Source organism: Oryx dammah, unplaced genomic scaffold, assembly GCF_014754425.2.
Source record: "Oryx dammah isolate SB20612 unplaced genomic scaffold, SCBI_Odam_1.1 HiC_scaffold_8, whole genome shotgun sequence".
Lineage (NCBI taxonomy): Eukaryota > Metazoa > Chordata > Mammalia > Artiodactyla > Bovidae > Oryx > Oryx dammah.
In genome coordinates, this window is record NW_024070192.1 from 135,850 (window position 1) to 159,792 (window position 23,943).

General features: G+C 39.0%; 1 protein-coding gene across 3 annotated transcripts in view; it reads left to right on the forward strand.

The window, feature by feature from the left end:
• HELZ (helicase with zinc finger) overlaps nt 1–23,943 on the forward strand; it is a 149,428-nt gene that overhangs the window by 60,913 nt on the left and 64,572 nt on the right. For all 3 annotated transcript variants that reach the window (XM_040244371.1, XM_040244372.1, XM_040244373.1), the window contains 6 exons: nt 5,621–5,954; nt 6,799–6,929; nt 12,048–12,227; nt 12,770–12,874; nt 19,166–19,344; nt 22,485–22,603. In XM_040244371.1, coding sequence (XP_040100305.1) covers nt 5,621–5,954; nt 6,799–6,929; nt 12,048–12,227; nt 12,770–12,874; nt 19,166–19,344; nt 22,485–22,603 — 1,048 coding nt within the window. The remainder of the gene's footprint in view (nt 1–5,620; nt 5,955–6,798; nt 6,930–12,047; nt 12,228–12,769; nt 12,875–19,165; nt 19,345–22,484; nt 22,604–23,943) is intronic.

A 23,943-nucleotide genomic window follows, 5' to 3' on the forward strand; every position in this document is an offset into this window, starting at 1 on the left:
GAAGGGAGTGTTGTGGCTGGTATCACGTATCCAAACAATTAAAATTTTCTACATATCAGCAATAAAGCTGTTTTTCATTCTTACCATTTGTGTGTTCACTGAAATACAATTTCTAATTTCCTTCAAGAACTTTTCCTCTACTTTCACAACTTTGGCTAACTGGTGCAAAAGGCCTAACTTTTGGCCTGTCTTAGCTTCAACAGGCTTTCTTCATTAAGCTTATGAATCATTTCTAGCTTTTGATTTAAGGTGAGAAATGTGACTCTTCCTTTCACTTGAGGCTGATTATAGGGTTATTAATTGGCCTAATTTCATTATTGTTGTGTGTCAGGGAGTAGGGGGCCTGAGGAGAGCAAGAGAGATGGGGGAATGGCCAGGTGTGGAGCGATCAGAACACACGCATTTGTCGACTGTTTGTTGTCTTGAATGGGTGCATTTCGTGGCATCCCAAAACAATTAAAGTAGTAACATCAAAGATCACCACCACACGTGTAGTTATAGTGGAAAAGCTTGAAATACTGTGACAGCTACCAAAATGTTACACAGAGACATGTTATAAACAGTTGCTGGAAAAAATGGTGCCTATAGCCTTGCTTGACTTAGGGGTGCCGTAGACGTTCAATTTGTTAAAAAATAAAAAAACTAAACAAAAGCAATACCTGCAAAGGACCATAAAGTGCAATAAAACGAGCTATGCCTATGCTTTTACGTGATTGCCTTAGAATTCCCTTTTTGAAAATAGATTGAATGAAGCCTCTCAAGATTAGACAAAATGTATTTTGACTTGAGGCTGAATTTGAAAGGTATATATATATATTTTTTTTTTTTTTCAATTTTTTAAGAGGCTTTTTTCAAATAAGTCCAGATATTAAGATTTCTTTTTATGTTAAGTTTTAGTGTGAGGTGTTTGGAGTTGATAAGGATAATGCTGCATTTCATTTAAGTTTTAAAATATGCTTCTGAGTTCTTTCAAGATTTTTTTTTCAATGTCTCTTGTCCTCAGCTACATATTGCTCTGCATTCAATAATGATTCCACCTTGAAGTGAAATCAGTTTCATTCTAAGATAAACATTTTCAAAAGAAATTGGCTTTGGCTGAAGCTGCTGTGTGCATGCGCGTCAGAGTGTGCCATGGCCTGCTGGGTCGCGGTGCTGGGGACGCTGGCAGCTGGCAGAGCAGGCCTGCCGCATGGTTGCTTGTTGGGGCGTCACGTCACAGTGGCTCAGGCCTCTTCTGGTTCAACCTAGCTTGGCCTCAGGAGACCCAGGTGTTTTTTGACATATGACCTTGGTTGACTTTTGTTGTTATTTATTTAGTCAGCAATTGCACAAAAGGAAATTCACTATAGCTTTGAAGTTTTTTTAAAGTTACACTCAAGAGGGCTTCTCTGGTGGTTTAGACAGTAAATAATCCGCCTGAAATGCAGGAGCCCTGGATTCAGTCCCTGAGTTGGGAAGACCCCTTGGAGAAGGGAACAGCTATACATTCCAGTATTCTGGCCTGGAGAATTCCCTGGACTGTATAGTCCATGGGGTCGCAAAGAGTCAGACACGACTGAGTAACTTTTTCAAGAGGTTTAACTATTTTTAACACTGATGGAACCATATATCATTTATCTTCTTGTGTAGTCGCTAAGTTGTGTCTGACTCTTTGCTACCCCAGCACACCAGGCTTCCCTGTCCTTCACTGTCTCCTAGAGTTTGCTTACACGCATGTCCGTTGAGTCAGTGATCCCACCCATCCATCTCATCCTCTGTCACCCCCTTCTCCCTTTACCTTCAGTCTTTCCCAGCCTTAGGGTCTTTTCTCATGAGTCGGCTCTTCTTATCAGGTGGCCACAGTATTGGAACTTCAGCTTCACCATCAGTCCTTCCGGTGAATATTCTGGGTTACTTTGCTTCCATGGGCTACTCTTGTGCCACTTCCAAAAATGTTAGAAATTCTGTAAGCTTTCAAGTTGATTTCAAAGTGTGGCGTGTAACAGTGGAAAAATCTTTGCTAATTGGGATGTATACTCTAGGTATTTGAGTTATTAAATCTCAAAAATGCATATTATTTAAAATACTTAAAACTTACTAATGTCTTTTTAGTTTCAGCCTATTAACCTTTTAGAAAAATTAAATATTGGTAACTGTTACTTTGAGAAGGTCTCTGATGTTTGCTTCTTGAACATAACAGTGAATCTTTTGTGGTCGAAGCTTAGTACTTTTATTTTCCAGTCCCTCTGCCTTAAGAGTTTTGTTGCAGGGCACAATTGAGTGTCATAAAAGAATCCTCTTACTGCTTTAAAACTGTGAGATTAATTTTTCATGCCTAAGTTGTGACCAAGTGTTTTGGGATGGCAGATTGTAAAATAGGTGTAACAGTAAGACTTTAAATATTACCCACGTTAGTTGAGAAAATATCATAGGGTTGTAAGAATTTGTTAGAGAATAATAAAAAGTAGTTGAAATGGGAATATGGTGCCTTGGAAAAAGTCAGATTATTACAAACATGTACAATTAATTCAGTGAATAAAATTACTGAGTATTCAAAGTGTCAGGTTCTAGGATGGTCTTTGCTGATTCTAATGCAAACAAGTTATGTTTCCTTGTCCCCACCCCCCCCCCCCCACCCCCCCCACCCCCCCACCCCCCCACCCCCGCCAAAGCTTGAATGGCCTCTCAAGTCTGCTTTCTGGACTAGCTGGCATTTAAGCTGAATTTTGAAAAGCAGAATTGTCAGGTGGCAAAATAGGACAAAGGTACTTAGTTTGAAGAAGCAGGATATGAGAATTAGAGCATAGAGTTTTGGGGGAAACTGCAAGTAGGTCATCATAATTTTAATGGAGGGTGCTATGTGGTGGAGTGGGGTTGGTGAGATAGAAACCTGTTTAAACTTTACCTGCAGAGCTGTGTATCATCAGACTTGCATTTTACAGAGATTCTCCAGTGGTGGTTTAGAGAATAGATTTGAAGCCAGAGTTATGGAAGGAGTTTGTTACAGTCATCCGGGTTAGAAATGCTGAGATGCAGATGATTAGGAAGAACAGGAAATAACAGGGCCTGGTGATTATGTGGTGGGGAATGAAGGTTGGTGATAGAGACAGAGTCAAAGACAACTTTCGACTGGGACCCCTAGGTAAACGGAGAGGGCAGTGGCACCCCACTCTGGTGCTCTTGTCTGGAGAATCCCGTGGACTGAGGAGCCTGGTGGGCTGCAGTCCATGGGGTCACTAGGAGTCGGACACGACTGAGCAACTTCACTTTCACTTTTCACTTTCATGCATTGGAGAAGGAAATAGCAACCCACTCCAGTGTTCTTGCCTGGAGAATCCCAGGGACAGGGGAGCCTGGTGGGCTGCCGTCTGTGGGGTCGCACGTAGTTGGACATGACTGAAGCAACTTTGCAGCAGCAGCAGCTAGGTAAACAGTGCCCTTATCTGGGCTGTGTGACACCCGGGAGGGTTGGTGTATGGGAGCGTGCAGAGAGGTTGGGTACAGTCTCTTCTGTTTGCACCGAGTTTGCAGAGCACGTAATCCAGGGTGTGTATTTGGCAGTTGGGTTTACAGCCCTGAGCTGAGACATCTTGGAGAGGATGACCTTGGTTGGTGAGAGGGTGACCTCAGCCAACACAAAAAGAGGGCAGGGTGGGTGGTGCCTAGTTGGGAGACCAAGGATCAGGCGGAAGGGCAGGAAGGGAACTCTGGAGATGGCAACTGGACAGAAGCCAGTGGGAGAAGGAGTTTAAAAGAAATGGAAAGTGGTTGCAAAGTAGTAATCATGAAAAACAAAGTCAGAAATCTGTTCATCAACTTTGGCAACATAGAGGTCATTTGTGAGTGAAGAATGGGCTGTAAGGAGTCTCTTCTCTGAGAAAGTTCTAATGATCACACATCTCAGTTATAAGGATGATAAAAGCAAAGTAAAAATTTAACTTTATATGAAAAAACATGAATAACCTAAGGGTTCCTATTCTTTTATAAAGCTTGTGTTCTGGGTTTTTTTTTTCTTTTTTTGTTTTTTTAAGGAAAGTGAACAGAGATTATATGTAAACTGGGCAAGGTAGTACACTTTTGTTTCGCTTTCATTTTATGGCTTATTTTTTATGAATCTTTAGTGCACATTCCAGTCTTCAAAGAATCAAATGTATCTAGATAACATGCAGTCTATTTCTTTAAATTATATCCTACTTTTCTAGTTTGGATCTAGTGGAATGGTGCATAGAGAATGAGAGAAATAGAATATGGCTTTCAGGAATTCCATGTATTACGTGTATATGATATACACACTCAGCAAGTACTCCTAGAATTCATCTGATCCTCAAGAAAGCCATGTTACTAAATATTAAATTTATATTTATAATAAAACATTTTAATTATTTTTTGTAGGTTTGAGTATATTGTAAGTGTATTTTTAAATAACTTATAATGGAGCTTATAAATACTATGACTTACTACATGCATAAATAGCTGTTTTACTTTTCTTAAATATTTTTTATTGCTGTTTAAATACTTCTCTAACTACAGTTTTCTAACTATAAAGTATATAAATGGAAATTCAGAATTTTAATATATTTTAATTAGAATTGATTTCCTAATATTATAAACAATACAGATGTTTTCGTAAAGTGAAATGTATAATGTTTTGGAAAAGGATATTTCTTTCTTTTTCTTTAAGAATTTATGACATTCTGGACATCATGTATCCAAAAGAAGACCTGAACAGGAAACAGTTCCATACCACCACTAAAAAGTAGCCTTTCCACAAATGAGTGTATAGATTATAAAACAAGTAAATTTTTTCTTGGAAGTTTTTAAACCTTATTAAGAAAAATGAAATGTTCCTATTGTTACCACTTTTTCCTCTCTCAAACAGCGTCATTTCAGAATGGCAAAGGAGAAGAGCTGTTCGTTAATTTAAATCTTTCTTTCCCTTCGTCTTTCTTGCCTGTGGGTTAATCTTGCCTCTGTGTGCGTCTTGCACACACATGTTCTCGTTCATGCTCACCTGTGCCCGTGGAGTGGGAATGGGGGATAAGGTAGCCCTGAACTCCTCCTGCTGTAATTTGGGCGTGAGATCTGCCTCGGTGTAGGTGTGAGCAGAAATGTATTCTGGATGTTATTCATTAACAGTACTGGAAGTGAAATTTTATGGTCAGACTCTTTTGGTAAAAACTACTTAGACAGCATCAGCTTAATCAAAGTCTGTTGAAGTTTCAGCACATACATTTCATTCTGGCTTAGGCGGTGTTAAAGTCTTGATTGTGTTACTGGTGTATTCAAACAGGCTTTCACATTAAATAGTACGTGACATTTCATTTTATTAAAAAAAATCATTCTTAACTTCACTTTAAATGCTCAGACTTAAAAACGTGTGTATTCTTCAATACAACTAAGCATGCATTTTTTTAAACATTCAGAGTTTATTCACTCACTTAAAGTTTTGCTGCTTCCAGCTTGGATTAAAGACAGAAAGATAGTATATAATTTGTAGCTCAGCAAAGTGTAATGGATAATTAAGTTTTAATTTTTCTGTTTATTTTTATTTTGTTTTATTCTTTTATTTAGTTTTAATGTTTTGAATGTAAAAATGTTTGAATGTAAAAAATTTAAACTCATTTTTCTACTTCTGATTTAGATTCAATCTTAAAGTGCAGTTGCAGATTCTAGCAAGCTTCATGCTCACTGGAGTTTCTGGAGGTGCAAAGTATGCTCAGAATGGACAACTTTTTGGTCGCTTTAAGCTTACTGAAACACTTTCTGAAGATACTTTGGCTGGACGGCTGGTGATGACCAAAGTCAATGCTGTTTATTTATTACCAGTCCCTAAAGAGAAATTAGTACAGACCCAGGGAACCAAAGAGAAGGTTTATGAAGCTACTATTGAAGAAAAAACAAAAGAATATATATTTTTAAGGATATCCAGGGAATGCTGTGAAGAACTTAATCTTCGGCCTGATCACGACACACAGGTATGTTTCGAAGAGTGGCGACTTTGCTGTGGTTGGTCTCCTTGTTAGCTGATGCTCTTCTTCTGGTTTGATCTCCCTTTCTCTGCTGCAGCGAGAAGTGCAGTTGACTTGGAGTGTTAATTCTGGTGGGTGGAGAATCAGACCTTTGGTGACTTTCAGAGAAAAGTCGATTCTCTTTAAGTAAAATCTAAAATGTTCCATTTTTATACATGGTCAAGCTTTCTGATTTCTGTTTTAAATCCCCAATAGAAAAGCAGTTTAAAAAGAAACTGAGCCAGGTCCTGGGGCCGTGCTTATCTGAAGTTGTATCTGCTCTTGTCCTTTGTGTCTTTATGGATTTTTAGGTGAACTCTGCTCAGTCTGTCTGCCATATTTAAGTGGAAAGCTGCTTTTTTTAATATCTAAATATAGCATTTGGTGAATATTATTCATTCATAGTAAATCAATACAGTTTCATAGGGTTGGTTTTAATCCTTGAGAGATGGTATTTCAGAGATGTTCTACTAATTTTACCAAATACTTTCTTCATAGGAATGGTAGAATCAGCTAACCTTTATTTAATGATTAAGTCATTAAGTGCCTCAGTTTCTTTAGTTGACAAATGAGGTTAATCATAGTGTACACATCATTGGTGCTATGTGAAGTGAATATAACAGTGCCTGGTACTAAATAAAGCAAATATTACACATAAATAATTATGATTATACTATGATGACACTTTAAAGGCATCTCTAAACTTGGCTCCTGTAAAAGGTTATCTCCAAAGAGCATTCTAGCAAACTGAAAAATATCGGTGTTTACCCTAACGCTTTTTAAAGAACCTTTTTTTTTTTTTGTATTTCAGGTTGAACTTCAGTTTCAATTAAATCGATTACCCCTCTGTGAAATGCATTATGCGCTGGACAGGGTCAAGGACAACGGGGTTTTGTTTCCAGACATCACCATGGCTCCGACCATACCTTGGAGTCCCAACAGGTACAAAAAGCGACACCTCGTTCAGGAGGCTATGTTAGTATTAAACTGAATGTCTGTATCAAGTAACTCAAGCATGTTTGTAAGAAAATTTCCATATATCCTTCAGAGACATGTTCTCAGTTGAGAAAAGAGAGTGCAGGGACGCTTAGAATAAAGCCTTTGAAATTTCTCATCTGCTCTCTTCACTTTCCCTCAGAGTCTGAACGAGTTCTTTTGCTTTTCTCAACAGATATAATTTGATCGATTGATGCCACGCAATTTAGAAATATTTCTGAGTAGAAGTTGGATAGGAAATCCAGGGCCTTTTTAAAAGTGGTTCAAAGAGTTAATTTAAAATGATTTTTGAATATGAAACACATTTTTGTAATTTAAGAAAAAATGGAGGATGTATTATAGAAGATGCTATAAAATTAGTCATTGTGTAAATATTTTTCTGCTTAACTCTCTTTACACATCGTTGCTTGTAATTAAATGTGGCCCTTCTGCTTGTCTCCAGATTGGCTGCAGTGATGCCCTATGCCTGCGCCTTCTTTTCACTGTCTCGCTGGCTTATCCTCTTGGCCCCCACCCAGGCTCAGCTCACTCCACCTTTCTTTAAAATCTCAGTGGCTGTACAAAATGGGTTATTTTTTTCATCACTTGTGTCAATCCAGCCATGGGAGGGGCCCCTGCTCCATCTCTGACAGAGGCTCTGGTTATCTTTCATAAGTGATTTCCAAGGTCACCCTCGGTGTTGACAGGAGCTGGCAGACAGGGAAGCATGAGCAAAGAGGATCACGGGGGAAGTTTCTGTGGGCCAGGCCTAGACGTGACTTTCACCATTTCCCCTCACATTCATCTCTTCTGGTCCTAAAAACAGAACAAAGCAAAATACACCTTACAACACAAAGTCCACGTCATTTCTCCCTGCCCTCACTGACTCCACCTATCCCTTCCCTGTTTTTCTTTTTATTGCCAACATTCTTGAGTGGAAGCAATCAGCCCGATTCTGGCATTCTTATTTACCCATCCTGTAATCTCTGTTCTCTACTCTCGCTCTCCTGAGAGCAGTCAGAGGTCTGCCAGGTGTAGAAACCCCTGATGTCTTATCTTTCCAGCTCTCACGTGACTGCTTCTCTGCGTGCTTCCTCCTCTCCGTCTGTAGACCAGTGCGTCTTTAGAGCTGCACTATTTTGGTAGCCTTCGAGCCCGTCGTCAGTCCCACTAGTTCTGTGGGCTAACCTACATTTCTTTCTTCCAAAGTTTTTTCGCTAAAATAACCATTGCATACACACCTCTGAAGGCATCTCCTTCATATGTAGATAAAATCTGAACATCCTAATACAAAACTCTCACTATGTGTCTCATTGACGGACAGTGCTTTCCAACAGTATCTTTTCAGATTTCTCATAGTTTCTCCTACTTTACTCCCCCTTTCTCCCTCTAAATCCTCATGCACTAGCCATATTGGATTACCCTGATGTTTGTTCAATTTGCCCTGCACTTAGTTGCTTCCTTATCTTTAAAAAAGTAAGTAAGTAAAGTCACTCAGTCGTGTCCGACCCTTTGTGACCCCGTGGACTGCAGTCCACCAGGCTCCTCAGTCCATGGGATTCTCCAGGAAAGAATACTGGAGTGGGTTGCCATTTCCTTCTCCAGGGGATCTTCCCGACCCAGGATTAGAACCTGGGTCTCCCGCATTGGAGGCAGACGGTTTAACCTCTGAGCCACCAAAAAAAGGCCTTAAAAAAAAAAAAAACTGGTAAAATCTACGTAAGATTTAGCATCTTAACGGTTTTCAAGTGCATAGTGCGAGCGTGCCAACTGTACTCACAGGGCTGCCTAACCTCCAGAACTTCCTCGTCTTGTGGGCCTGGAACTTCACCCTCATGAAACCCTGCATTTCCTATCCCAGCCCTGTGCTCTCGCTCTGTGGTTTCGCCCTGAAACCATCTGTGCCCAGTATTGATCTATTGGAGAATCTGTCTGTCCTTTAAGATTTGGTTCAGCTTAAGGGCCCTGTCCTAAAGAAAATGAACCTGACCTTTCCATTTCATTATTTCACCAGATAGATACTTACTGATGCCTACTACTTGCTTCTTTCAGTCAGTTTTGTACTTTCAAGCATAATTTCTCCAAAGTAAATTTTTCTCAGTTGTATACATTTCTGTTCTCATTAGACTCTGAGCTTTTTAGAAGAGACCATATCTTATTTCTCTTTGGATCTCCAGCATGGCCTTGTACATTATTAATATATGACACATTTAAGCTAATAAGAATATCATGTTTAAAGAAGAAAATTAGGGTTTTAAATGTGAAGCCATACCAGTAAACTTTTAGGTGTTTCCTTGATATACTCACTTCTGAAAAATATTTTGTATATAGCAGTATATTCAGATTCCACTGATGGTGTTAACTGGAACAGTAAGGAAATGTCAAATAGCAGAAAACTTTCGAGCAGAAAGAGATTTCATACCACTATAATTTAAATAGCAATTAAAATGTATCTGAGTCTAGGAGTTTTAAGAAACTGTTAGCTATTTAAAATCTTTTCTGGAATAAGATGAAATATGCAAAGATAAATGAAATTGAGAAATTATTCTTGAGGATGTAGCCTATAAATTAATAATAACAATGCATTAGACCAGGAAAAAAAAAAGAACTTAACATTAAATTGGTTCAGGAAATAAAATAACCTTTAAATGAAGAGTAAATGGAGAGACGTTACATGTTTTTTAATCAGAGAGAAAATCAGAGAGAAGTTTTACCAGCATGTTTATTGTAAATCTTCCTTATTAAGCAGGTGGTACAATAAATAAAGACAGCTTATTTTCCTGTACATGTCCATTATTCATTGCCACAACCTAGAGAGACAACACATGATGAAGCTCCTGATCTACTCTGAAGCATCTGTTTACACTGAAACAGTCGACAAATAGAATGGCCAATACAGATGAAACAAAAGACACCAACGTGTCTTAGGATTATCCCTGCAAATCTATCATTAATCTCTTAGATTTCACTTAGGGATGTATCGATAGTCTAATATCTGTCTCATTAAAGTTCCCAAGTTTGAGAGATGAGAGGGTATTTTAAGAACATTCTTTTATTTTCAAAAGTGTGCCCTGGTCAAATAATATAATAATATCTTACTTTTCTGAAATCTTCAGAAAATATTATAGTAATAGAAGTCAGCATTAACTTTGCACTTGTTGCTCAACTGTTTTTCTTAACAACTTGCATGCATTATCTTATTTGATCTTTAAAATATCCATCTGATGGAATGTGATTATCTCCATGTACAGATTATGGAGCTCTTGGGGTGAGGCATCGTAGAATCACAGTGGTCAGTATGGATGCAGGTAGCAGTTTGCTGAACTAACTGCGCCTTAAGCAAGTAGTAACTGAGACCCAGAGCTCGGTGGTCCAGGGCTGGTACAGGGGCTCAGCAGTGCCAGTGAGGACAAGATCTCCTTTTCCTCTCCACTTAGACCAGAGTTGGGTCTCCAGAGACTGGAGAAAGGAGTATTATTGCTGGCTAGGTTCACTAATCGAGGAGGTAGAGAAGGGTGCTGTGGATGGTTTGAGGGGGACCCATTCCACAATGTCTGCCACATAGATGAGATCTGGACTCAGTATTCAGCTAAAGCAATTTCCTTACTTACAGAAGATGGAGCATTGCTGGGTACTGGCAGAATTGTGAATAAATAAATTGGATGAGGGAGTCCTGGAATTTTTAGTGAATTACTTCTAGGAAATCTAGTGTCACTGGTCAGAGTCCTTTTGGTTTTTACTTAAAAAAAAAAATGTAAATATCAGAAAAGTAATGACATGCTTATATGGTTAAAATTTGTTTTCTAAGGTTTTACATTAGTAGGATTTGTTTGAAATTTTCTATAATAATACATAGCATTTGTTATACTTTTTTAAAACTGAAAGAGTTAAGATTTTCCATAAATAGTGAGCTTCTAAGTACAGTGTAGCCTCATAGAGTGGGAATTGTTCTGTCTAAACCGTGTTCTCCTATTTCAGGATTGTTTTGTAGGCATTTTGCAAAATTCCCAAGAGTCTCTTTACACACACCCTTCCTATTTTGGTTCACATCTCTACCATTTTTACCATAGTTGTTGCAATCTTTAGTACTGTAATTGTAGTTGTGAGAAAGAATGCTGTTGATTCTCCACTTAGTCTGATCCCTTTCAACATCTGCTGTCCGTTTAAATCTTCAAAATTAGCCAAGTCAGAGAAGTGACGCTAATGAGATGGACCTCCTTACGGAGCCATTCGTGCTGCCGTGACAGGTGTCTCTGCCCTGAAGATTACGACACACCTGCCTTATTGTGTGTGGAGATATTAGAAAACATGTCATCTTGTTTGGCCTTAAACCGTCTTCTTTTTTAAATTATGAAAGTATGATAGTACATTTATAGGAAACTTGGAGAATACAGAACAAAGTTACATAAAGTTCTATAAAATTATTTTTTGGGTAGATGAATTAAGATTTTTAGTTGAAGTTTCAGTATCAAACTCTCAAAAATTAATAGAATGAATAGAAAAGTTAAAGGACATGGTAGACCTAAAAAGCACCATGAACAAAACCTCTTATTTTCTAAATTAAGATCTTTATAAAAGTTTGATATCTGTTAATCAGTGTCACACAGAGGTTTTTATTTTTCTTTTATTTTAGATTTTACTAAGAAATCTTGCAATGGTTTAGAATTTGAAAATTAGTTTCACTTTGGCATTTAATTTCCTATGCAAAGAAACTGCTAATACATTATTACCAGAAAAAAATTTCCTGGTGCTTTTATCTAAGAGGGAAAGTGCACTTTTGAGACATTGCTATTACTGTTTATAGGCATGGTAGCAGCTCGGCCAGAAGTGTGTTGTGATGTCTTTAGGTTAGCTAGCAGAGTCTTGTGTACCTGGAAAGGACAAGATAGCTGCAGTGAACCCTGGTCATCGCAGTAGAACACCCTATACTGACTCTGTTTGGGGAATTTTTAACATGTAGTTTTAGAATATGCATTTGTTATTATAGGTGCTATATTATTTCAGTATTTTTAATGGTTCATTGAAATTCAGGATACCTATATGTCATGTTATGTTTAAAATAACTTACATTTTAATTTTCTTTAGGCAATGGGATGAACAGTTGGATCCTCGGCTAAATGCAAAACAGAAAGAGGCTGTTCTGGCCATTACAACCCCACTTTCAATACAGTTGCCTCCTGTACTCATCATCGGCCCATACGGGACAGGCAAGACTTTCACTCTAGCTCAGGCCGTCAAGCACATCCTCCAGCAACAGGAGACCAGGTAAGCCGGCGGTGCACGTGCTCTGATCTCGTCGGTAGGGCACAGCTTGTGTCCTTGTTGTGAAAGCAGAGCAAGGGCTAGCAAGACAGTTTTCATCTTGCTTGTAAAGTTTTTAAAAATAAAATTATAAAAAGACCCCAAAAGAGCCCACACTCAGACCCCAAAGCACTAAAATTTGAATTTTCTGAAAACATACTGTTTTAAAAAATTGGTAACATAGAGAATGGTAGCTTTTAAACAGTCATCCAAATGCTGAGTCTGCTAAGAGTTGTGATAAACATTAGAGTTAAAAGGGTTGGGTTTTTTAAAAATAATTTTATATGATTTAAAACATAATTTGGGGGAAGTTGTGTCCTTTACAGCTTAGAGAGTAGTTAAGCTTTAAGAATAATTACCTACAAGCATAATTGAATATGTTAGAGGTTACTGAGTAGGTTGAGGGAAATGTATTCTATTAAAATGGCCACTGCTTTTTTTTGGTGTTATACTGCTTGAATAGTTTTGTGTTGTATCATTCTTTTTATTTGCACCATTTATTTCAGCAGGATTCTCATTTGCACCCATTCTAATAGTGCTGCTGATCTCTACATAAAGGATTATTTACATCCATATGTAGAAGCAGGCAATCCCCAGGCAAGACCTCTCAGGTATTTTTTTAAGGCTTATTATGTATCTGTATCATACTTTATTATTCTTAAGAAAAGGTGTCTATCAAGATTTCAGTAACGTTGAGAAAACCAAAATCTTTAACTGTGCATTGGCATTTGGAGGTTATGCCTTTTGAAGAAACTATTTAAGGAAAAATTTAAAAATTTTTGACCATTCATTTCTTAAACATTAAGAGAAAGACATCCTTTTTTAAGTTTTGTATGTAAAAAAATGTTGTTACAATCTAACCCAGTTTTGATGTGTTCCTCTAAAAACTACCATGACAAAATAATACATTTATGTTTATACCAATTTTAATTAAATTTGTAGTATATTTTGCATGGCAGAGTAGTCATGCAGTGATAGTTCAGTATGGAAATAAAATTTTGACTGTGATCATGCAGGTAATTTAATAGGCACTATACATTAGAGAAGCGTGAAATTGAAGTGATTTCTGCAACAAAACGTAATTGACTGGTATTTACAACTCTTTGCTATCATTTAAGAGATAAAGTGTCAAAGAAAATTCTAGGTTAATGTAAGTCCTCTAAGTGTATATGGATATGAAATGTTCTTAAATACAGGATTGTGGGGGAATAAAATCCTTTTCTTCAGAAAACAATAAAGAGTCATTAAATGGTTATTTATTATACCATTTGCTTTCATTGTTGTATGAATTAATATTTAGTTTTGCCATTTTACAAACTAATATGTCATGCCCTGTGTTGTTCAAATACAATTATTGTTTAAAAATTAATTTCTAACCACACTTTCGAATCATAATTCACTAACTTTTTATTTCTAGCTGAGCCTAGGCATGGAAAAATGAGGTTACACTATTTAATTCTTGAATAACCATAAGCAAAGCCATTTGGATGATGTAACAGTTCCATGAAAAAGAGCAAAAGGGAAAACGCGGCACGGCCTGTTAGCACAGGTGTCCACACGGTACTGCTTCTACTCTCAAGACGGATGAGAGAAGAGATAATTATTTTAAGTAGAATTCAGTTTTATTTGATAGGAAAATATCACATGGATACAATCACCATAAATGAAAATGTGGTATTTACCAGTGGATAAATTAATCAGTAAACTAGTTTGCCTCATATTCTAATCTTTTTTAGCTTATAAGTGAAATTGAGTTAGAATAGCATTCTTTCTATGTGTGTTCTTACCTCAGTGGAGATACGATATTTTACTGTTGGTAGAGCTTGTGTGTGGGCTTATGTTTGTGTGTTTGTATATGTGTGTTACATAAGAATTGTGACAGTCTCATTTATTATCGTACTTGGCTTGGAAACAGTGGGGTGAAGGTCCCTCAACTCTTGGCTGACCCACCGTAGGTCATTTGACCCCGGGGCCATGACAGCTGTTGCTGATCAACACTGAAATCCATTAATTGGCTAGCATGGCTTTTGGCTTTTACTGTGTAAAACTATGTTTGATGAGTTATGATCCAATGTATTCCAGTAGAGTGGCCCAAGTATAGAAACTTGCCCTCTGGCAAAAGATAGTTAAATTTACTTACATAAAAATTTCATGTTATTTCATTTAGTAAGTGGAATAAAATAAGAAAAGGCTTGGCTCCCCGATTTATTTTCTTTATGTGGCCTTATATTTTCACCATAGTTTTATGTTGAGGAAAGATGTTGACTTGTGAATGTATTTGCTAGAAAAGTTAGTGCATTGAAATGCTAGAGTTTATTAGTACCATCTATTATAGCCAGTGTTAGTTGCTCAGTCACATCCAACTCTTTGCAACCCCATGGACTTTAGCCCACCAGAAATTCTGAATTCCCGCCATGGAATTCTTTAGGCAAGAATATTGGAGTTGGTTGCCATTTCCTCCTCCAGGGGATCTTCCCGATCCAGGAATCGAACCCAGTCTCCTGTATTACAGGCAGATTCTTTGCTGTCTGAGCCACCTGGGAAGCCCAATAATTATATTACCTGAGATTAATGGACAACAAATATGAGAGGTGTGGGAGCTGGAATAGAGGAGATTAGAATGGCTGCGCACTCTGGGGAGATGAGCCTTATCTGAGTTGTCCCAGGGTGCAGGGGAGTGGACACCAGAGGGCACTGACTGTCCGCACATGACCTTGAAGGTTTGTCGTCTGGAGCAAGAGTGACAGTGGCGGACTCGCCTTCTCACCCCGTGGTTTAGAGTGGGCCTGGCAAAGGTGGGAAAGGGAGAGGGCAGCCAGAAAGGAGAAACAGCTAGAGCAGTACATGTGTTTAAATATGCACACTTAGGGTTAAAACATATAAAATTCCATAGTTATCAAGAGCTAAGCTTAAATTGGGCTTCCCAGGTGGCGCTAGTGGTAAAAAAAACACCCGCCTGCCAATGCAGGAGCCACACGGGTTTGCTGCCTGGGTCAGGAAGATGCCCTGGAGGAGGGCACGGCGACCCACTCCAGTGCTCTTGCCTGGGGAGTCCCACTGGACAGAGAAGCCTGGCGGGCTACAGCTTATGATGTCACAGTGTCAGACACGACTGAAACAACTTAGCACGCACTCACAACCTTAAATTGGAGAAGGCGATGGCACCCCACTCCAGTGCTCTTGCCTGGAGAGTCCCATGGATGGAGGAGTCTGGTGGGCCACAGTCCCTGGGGTCGCTAAGAGTCAGACACGACTGAGCGACTTCACTTTGGCTTTTCACTTTCATGCATTGGAGAAGGAAATGGCAACCCACTCCAGTGTTCTTGCCTGGAGAATCCCAGGGACGGGGGAGCCTGGTGGGCTGCCGTCTATGGGGTCACACAGAATTGGACATGACTGAAGCGACTCAGCAGCAGCAGCAACAGCACGACCTTAAATTATTTAGGAATGGAGGTTTTAGAATCCACTTTAATGACATTTAGTTTCAGTGTTTACTAACTACTTTGTTAGAAGATTTTAAAATGGAATACAGAGGAGAACATAGCTTCTTTCTATGTATGGTTCTGAAGGTCAGTATCTGATTCTGGCTGAGTTCTTACCTATTAGATAAAGGCTATCTGTGGAGAAAGTGTAGTGTTTCCTGGACAGATATAAAATATTATTTTATAAAGATTTTTAAATAAATAGATCAGATCTTTCTGATTCTGTAGTATCTTAAGTAATAATATTTTGGGGGTATTCATTACATATGTATTCAATACATAAATAAAATTGCAGTGAATTGAAATAATATATTAACAGACAATCTTTTGTTTTAAATTTCATCATAATTCTTGTGGGATATACGGACAGTTTGTTTCTAGAAGTATGTAAATTACTTAGTTGGTGTCATTTTTACATTTTATACTATGAACTTGAAAGTGTCAGTTCTCCAGTTTTGAAAAGTGTTGTTGCTGCTGCTGCTAAATCACGTCAGTCATGTCCGACTCTGTGCGACCCCATAGACGGCAGCCCACCAGGCTCCTCCGTCCCTGGGATTCTCGAGGCAAGAACACTGGAGTGGGTGAAAAATGTTGTTGGATGTGTTTTAAATGATCTTCTAGATGGTGTCTACCTTAGATGTTTCACAAAATGAAAGGACTGAGGAAAGATTTAAGTCTTTTTGAAGTTAGCCCTAGAATAACTTGTATTTTTCAGGAAAGAGGCCTAATGATCAAACTTTGTATTCTCTCTAGCTTCAGCCTGAGGACACTTTCCGGGGTAACTACAGAAAGTCAGTGTTGAGGCTCAGAGCTTCTATTTTTGTTCTGTCTTTGAGGAAGAAGCAGTGCCTGGAGTTAGATCAGATGAATAATTTGAAAACTACTTTTTCAATTTTATAATGAAATGTTCATTTAAGAAGATATAGAAAAACATAAAGAAGAAAATAAAGATTATCTGTAATCTTACCAGTCAAAGATAAATACTAACATTTTCAAGTTTAATTTCTGGTAATTTATATACTTAAATACTTTAGTGTGTGAATCATAATTTTTAAGTTTTTTTCAGATAATTTGTAAAATTAGGTTTTCCGTATATTTAAAAGTAAATTCTGACTTGCTGATCTGCTTAAATATTTTTTATTAAAGCCTAAAACATGTTTAAAATTTTTACATGTTTTAGGAATGGTATTGGTTACTTTCACAGTCCTTCCTATCATAGTAATGTTTTTAAAATACATTACGTTACTTTCCTCTATTATAATTATAAATTAGGGACATTTATTAAATCCTTTTTTCTTTTTTGCTTTGCTTTAAAAAAAGGACAAGCAGTTTTAATTGTTTCAAGGAGGGTTAAAACACATTCTAGAAGATCATGAGATGAGTGTTCGTGCATATTACATCTGAACTGCCTTTGAAACATTCTAGAAGAGACAGTTGTCAAACAGTTAGTATGCATCCTGGAGCTGAGGTGAGGTCTTGGCTGAAGAGAGGAGTCATCAGGGTGGTCATTGGTAGTAATTGAAGCCTTGGGCCTGGGATGATAGGGGAGAGCGCTAAAGACTCAGCCTTGAGAAACCCCAGCCTGGCAAGGAGCAGGAGGAAGGAGAGCAGGGGAGGCTGAGTCCTGGCAGCCGGGAGAAGAGGGCATTTCAGGAAGGATGCAGCCAGAGAGTGAGGTGCTGCTGCAAGTGACTTGATGGGCCCGGGAAATGACCACACAATTTACTGCCGTGGCAGTTTACATTCCCTGACTGGGCCCCACCATCTCCTGAGTTCTCTCCTGCTTCATTGACTGCTGTTTGCCAGTCTCCCCCCACGCCTCTCCTTGCCCAGTCTCCCCTCCTTGCCCAGTCTCCCCCCTGCGCCTCTCCTTGCCCAGTCTCTGCATGTCGAGGTGGTCCCTTGACCATTCTTCCAGCTAGTTTCCTTTCTAACTACTCTGTTCTCCAGGCGAGCTCTTCTAGTCTTCAGGTTTAACTCTATTGTATTTTCTCATCTAGAGCATTCTCCACGCTTACAAATGCCATTTATTACTGGATATCTCTACTTGGGTGTCTGCTAATAAATATACTCAAGACTGAATTCTCGATTCCCACCCCAAACTTGTTCTTCTGTATCATCACCGCTGCCGCTCATCTAGTTTCAAAGCCACGGAATCACCCTTTCTCTTAAATTCCACATCTAGTAGACCAGTAAATCCTGTTAGTGTTCCTCTCAGAGTGTATAGTGGGTCTGACCACTTTCACATCTCTGCTGCTACCACCTTGGTTCGCACACTTGGTTTCTCTTACCCAGAGCCTTACAGTCGCCTCCTAGCTGGTCTCCCTGCCCGGCGCTGCCCCTGCCTCCCGTGGTCTGGGTGGGATGGAGCAGCCTGTGCTGGTTTGTGAGAGCCAGCCATGTGCGTGTCTTCCCAGTTGCCGTTTAGTAACATCATGTTGGTAGCTCGCGACGGGCCACGATAGTAAGTTTTATGGCACAGAGACCAGCAAATACTACAGATCAGGCCGTGCCCTCTGCTCCTGAAAGCTGACTGTTCAGCATTTACCAGCACCCCACAGTCCAGCCATCTTCCCTGCCTCCGGAACTGTATATTCTGTCTACAGAAACAGAGTGGTCCTCTAATAACATAAGTCATGTCACGTGACACGTGCCTTGTTACAACTCTCCGATGGCTTTCTGTTAAAATCACAGTAAACCCAAAGTCTTCATGAAAGCTTGCAGGCCATGGGATTTGCCTCTGTGCTGGGCTGTAGTGGCTAGGTGCCCAGTGGATCTTTGTGATGGGGTGAGTTAGAGATGGGAGGAAGGTGGATGAGATATTTGTATACCGTCTTAGTAATCTGTTGCATGAGTCCTATTTATATTTTTCTTTTGCAATTAATAGAAGAGATGCTTTTAAGATTTTCTGGTTGTCCAGAATTTAAATTTATTTTTAAATCTCCAGAACTTTAGATAAAGATCTGCTTAAATATAGGTATAAGACTGTATTCTAAAGTGAAAATGCAAGTAACTTTTGAAATCTCTTGTAAGTATGCAATTCATTGTTTTTTTATTAGCATAAACAATTAAAATGTTATTTTTGTAAGATATTCCAGGGAAAAAAGTAATTGGAAATGTTTTCAATTAAAATGAAAACCAATGCTTATGAAACCTTTTGTGTCATTCTGTTGTAAAATTAATCTGAACACTTAAAATAATTTGATATTTTTCATATCATAGTGTATGTACTTTCTGCTTGATTCTGGGGGAAGTCACCATTGTATGTGAAATTCTAATCCAGGAGACTGTTAACAGTTATCAGATTTATTTGTTAAATTCCAGGTATTGCAGTCTTAAAATTATACTCTCAGTGTTTTGATAATCAGACACAATAAGATGTTAATAAGCATAAACAGGACCTGTTGTCTTCTTTTATAGGGTATATTTCAGAAACCGCTGGGTGAAGACTGTCCACCCAGTTGTGCATCAGTACTGTTTGATCTCAAGCGCACATTCCACCTTTCAGATGCCACAGAAGGAAGATATTCTGAAGCACCGAGTGGTAGTGGTCACATTGAACACTTCCCAGTACCTCTGTCAGCTGGACCTCGAACCTGGTATGCTGACTCAAGACACAGAGAAAGGGAATGCACAGGGCTTCTGCATTCAGTGTAGACCAGGCGTTGGCGTGTGGGCCGTGTCTGGCCTACTGTCTTTGTAAATAAAGTTTTATTGGATGGGACACAGTCATGCCCATTTACTCCCTATATTTTCTGTGGATGCTTTTGTGCTACAGTAGCTGAGTTGAGTAGTTGCAGCAGATTGCATGGCTAGGAAAAAACCTGAAATGTCACTGTTTGGCCCTTTACACAGAAAAAATTATCGATCCCTAGTTTAGACATTTTAGTGACTGTTACTTTGTCTTGTTCTCTGATTGATCAGATGATACTTAATATTGCTCATGTGAGAAATTCAAAGTTGGACAGTTTCGTTTTTTTTTTAACAGTTTTCTCAAGTATATAATTTTAAAATACTTGTGCATTAATACAGTGTGGAGACAACAATTATAATAGGTTTTTTGACATACTATTAAGATTATTATATTTAATTACGGGAACTATGTAAAATCAAATATAGAAAGTACAGATATAGGGTATGAAAGTTCTGATAAATATGGCAAAGCTTAACCATCAGAATGTGATGTCACTTTAATAAGATAGTTGCTTTGGAAGGACATTCATTTCTCGTTCTTATGTCACAGTTGTTGACATCGCTCAGTGCGTTCTCTCTCCTTTTGGAATTGCTTTCCGAGCCAGGGCCAAGTTCTTTTCCATTTCTGAAAGGTAGAGACAGTTCCCTTCACCTTGTATTCCTGGCACCTGACCCAGGGCATAGACACCTGGAGGCCCTTGAGAAACCTCTGTTTATCTTAAAAAATGAACAGTGGCCAAACTTTCTCTTTTGAAGGTAGATTTAATTTTAGAAAAGCTTCAAAATCTTTCGGAGATGTGTCTGGTAAATAAGGTAGGTTATCAAACTGAGCAATACCATTAGGGGTATAAAAAAGAAAGAGAGACGTGCCTCTCATGTAATGAGACTTATTTTTCTTGTGCACGCAGCTCATAGCTGGCTGGTGAGGGCAGTTACAAAAGCACAGTTTCAAAAATGTTTTGAACAGTGGCTGCATCCATTGGAATGAGTTATATTTCCTCTCAACTGACTTCTTTGATGGAACAACACTTATTTGCAATGTTAATTTTGGTATGTTTATTTAACAATCAGTCTCATTACTTTATGATTATACTCTGCATATTTGCCACATAAATTAAATACCCAAATCTCCTAAACAGTATAGTTTTGTGAAGAGTAAAGAATGGCTTTGAAGAGCAAGAGTGTAGTACACTTATTGGAAGTCAGCTACCTGATTTGTTTTTGGCATTGTTTATACTTTAATTCTCATGTCAACTCATGGAGGGTTATTTTAGAGGCTAGACAACCAAGGCCCAGGCTAAATCAGTTTGACTAACTTAGGTTTCTTTTGCTCTCTTAAGCTGTAGTATAACAATTTCAGGATTTATTCAATTCCTGATTTAAGCCTGATTATATTTAATTAAAACGTTATCCAACAGAAACAGTAGATTTTTTTCACTAGTTTCAGTTTTTCCAATTCGACCCTGTAATTATATAGTCATCTTTTAATTATTCTTACAGAACAAAAAGCACAAGTTCTCCTAAACAGGGAGAAAATTGCATGTGTCCACATCATGCTTGGGCCACTGCCATTAAACAGACAACAGTTACTGATACTTGTACTGTCAGCACAGCCGTTTATTTGAATGGGCCACGATGAAGGTAGTGGTGGTGGTTATTCCTGTCAGTCAGTTAGATTTAGAAAGTTTCCAACCTAGAAACAAGTTGCATTAGAAAGCTGTATAAACGGACTGTTTGGAACTCATTGCTATTCAGAGAAATAGAGGTTAGGTTCTTGGGTCAACTCACAGGAGGCTAAATAACCTAGAGTGTTTATAGCCAGCCGTTCTGTTGAGAAACTGTTCTCTGCTGTGGAGTGAAAGCAGGGCCCCCCCCCCCGCCCCCTGCTCAGGGAGCTGGCAGCAGGGGCAGCATTCACTCCTGCACGTGGAGACAGCAGGGAGACTCCCACTCTGTTCCCCCTCAGGGAAGGGCACAGGTTCTTCATCTTGTCCACAGACTCCTGTGTTCAGCCGTGAGCGACAGCAGTGAGCCAGACCTGGGGTGTTTGCATCTGGGGAATATTTGATGATGTACATTTTTGATGCTTGTTGTATCATTTTTTTTCAGACTGGTGATTTTTTTTTTTTTCCAACCAGGATAGGTTCTTAGACTAAAAAATTATATATAATCTGTCTATACACACAAACACACGTGCACACACACACTCATATGCAAAGTAAACCTAAATAATCAAAATAGTGAATTTGCTAATAGATAACCTTTGTTTTTGGTCAAAGATGGATAACTTTCTCTTTTATATTAGATTCTGGGTACGATATTCTTTATCTTAATGTCTAATATGTAGGTTTAAGCTAAAGTTACTCATGAACTACCATTGTTTTATTTTAGGTGTTTTAAAAGACACTGGGCCTGTCACTGTTTCATTGCTAGCTTTTCTTTGTGGTGAGAGCTGCTATCTTGTGGAGAAGGCAATGGCAGCCCACTCCAGTCCTCTTGCCTGGAATATCCCATGGACAGAGGAGCCTGGTGGGCTGCAGTCCATGGGGTCGCGAAGAGTTGGACAGGACTACGTGACTTCACTTTCACTTTTCACTTTCATGTATTAGAGAAGGAAATGGCACCCCACTCCAGTATTCTTGCCTGGAGAGTCCCAGGGACGGGGGAGCCTAGTGCGCTGCCGTCTATGGGGCTGCACAGAGTCGGAGACTGAAGTGACTTAGCAGCAGCGGTAGCGGCGGCGGCGGCAGCGGCTCTCTTGAACTTTAACCTCTTTCACGTGCAGTGATGGAACCTGTTAGTCTGGAGGCTAGGAGGTCCAGGTGCCATTTATTGTCTGTTACTGAGTAAAATAGTTATTCTTTTCAGCCTCTGTTTCTAAATAGTGACTGAAATGTACATACAGCCTCCTAAATTGAGGGCTGGCATGAGAGCACTCAGAACTCTTAGAGTAGGCCTCTGAGTTCTCCCCTGAACAGACAAGGCAGGGCTCCCCCCTTCACCACTGCTGTAACGTGCTGTCCTGTGTTCGCCCTGTGCCTTGTAGGGTTTTTTACTCACATCTTGCTGGACGAGGCTGCTCAGGCCATGGAATGTGAAACCATCATGCCCCTGGCACTAGCGAGGAGACACACGCGGGTTGTCCTGGCTGGCGACCACATGCAGGTAGGCCCCCCCAAGGCGGCGGAAGGAGCCTGTGCTGTGCTTTGATGTTTAGTATCTTGTTTGTTTTCTAAAGCACCCTGTGAAATTGTGCCACGCATTTCGGTTCAAGTACTTTAAATGTTTCTGTACTAATGGTGGGAGAAGGCAATGGCACCCCACTCCAGTACTCTCGCCTGGAGAATACCATGGATGGAGGAGGCTGGTGGGCTGCAGTCCATGGGGTTGCTAGGAATTGGACACGACTGGCCGTCTTCGCTTTCACTTTTCACTTTCATGCATTGGAGAAGGAAATGGCAACCCACTCCAGTATTCTTGCCTGGAGAGTCCCAGGGATAGGGGAGACTGGTGGGCTGCCGTCTATGGGGTCGCACAGAGTGAAAAATGTTGGTATTTGTGAAGGAAAATTGTTACCCTACCACTTTATTTCCTTTGGATAGAGAGTAGAATGAATAAAGTTATCAGTGTTACCATTTTCATGTTTGTTAATTTGAAGTTCAGTTCTCTACAGTAGGATTATTTGATTCTTTTCTTTACTGAATAAATTTAAATCATCCTCCCTATGATTCCCCAGTTCCTGTCCCCAACATTTGTTTTCCTGAAGCGTTAAATTTTTCATTACATGGGAAATTAAAATAAAAAATGAGTCAAAATCTCAAGGAACTTGTCTGATCTTATTAATACGTATATATGAAAGAGAACTACAGTTTTTCTGATAAAATATCAGTTTTACAAAGCTGCAAATTAAGGTTCTTTCTCTTTTGTCACAGTTGATTGGTTGAACGTACAGAGTATTGTAATTGTCCAGACCTTTAGGAAAGAGCTGAATGTAGAGGAACAAATTCTATGTTTATTACTTTGCCAGAAGTAGTTTAGTTTTTGTTCTTAGCATCTAAGTTATAGTCAAGAATGGTTTGTTATACTTTACAAGGTAAGTACGGCTTTCTGCTAATTATTAAAAAGAAGTTTTTTAGTCATAGGCTGTATATGTTGCCAGCTTACCATTTGAATAGTTGATTAATTTTAGTGAAACAGTCGATTGACTCCACCAGGGATACAATGGGTCACATTCCTAAAATTACTAAGGTAGTAGCTATTTATTATTAAGTCAGGGAAGTCCTTTATTAACCTGGATACAGAAACTCAAGGTTAGTGTTGACATACTGGAAGGAAAGTTGGAAACCTTAGCCTCATTATTTATAGTAGTAAAGTTTTTCCTAGAATATATGTTTGACTCTGCTTATTGCAGCATTCAGCACGCTGAGATTTAGTATATCAGAAGTTCCAACATGGTGGATTGTTTTATAAGTATGTTAATAAGAATACTATTTGTATATTTAGTT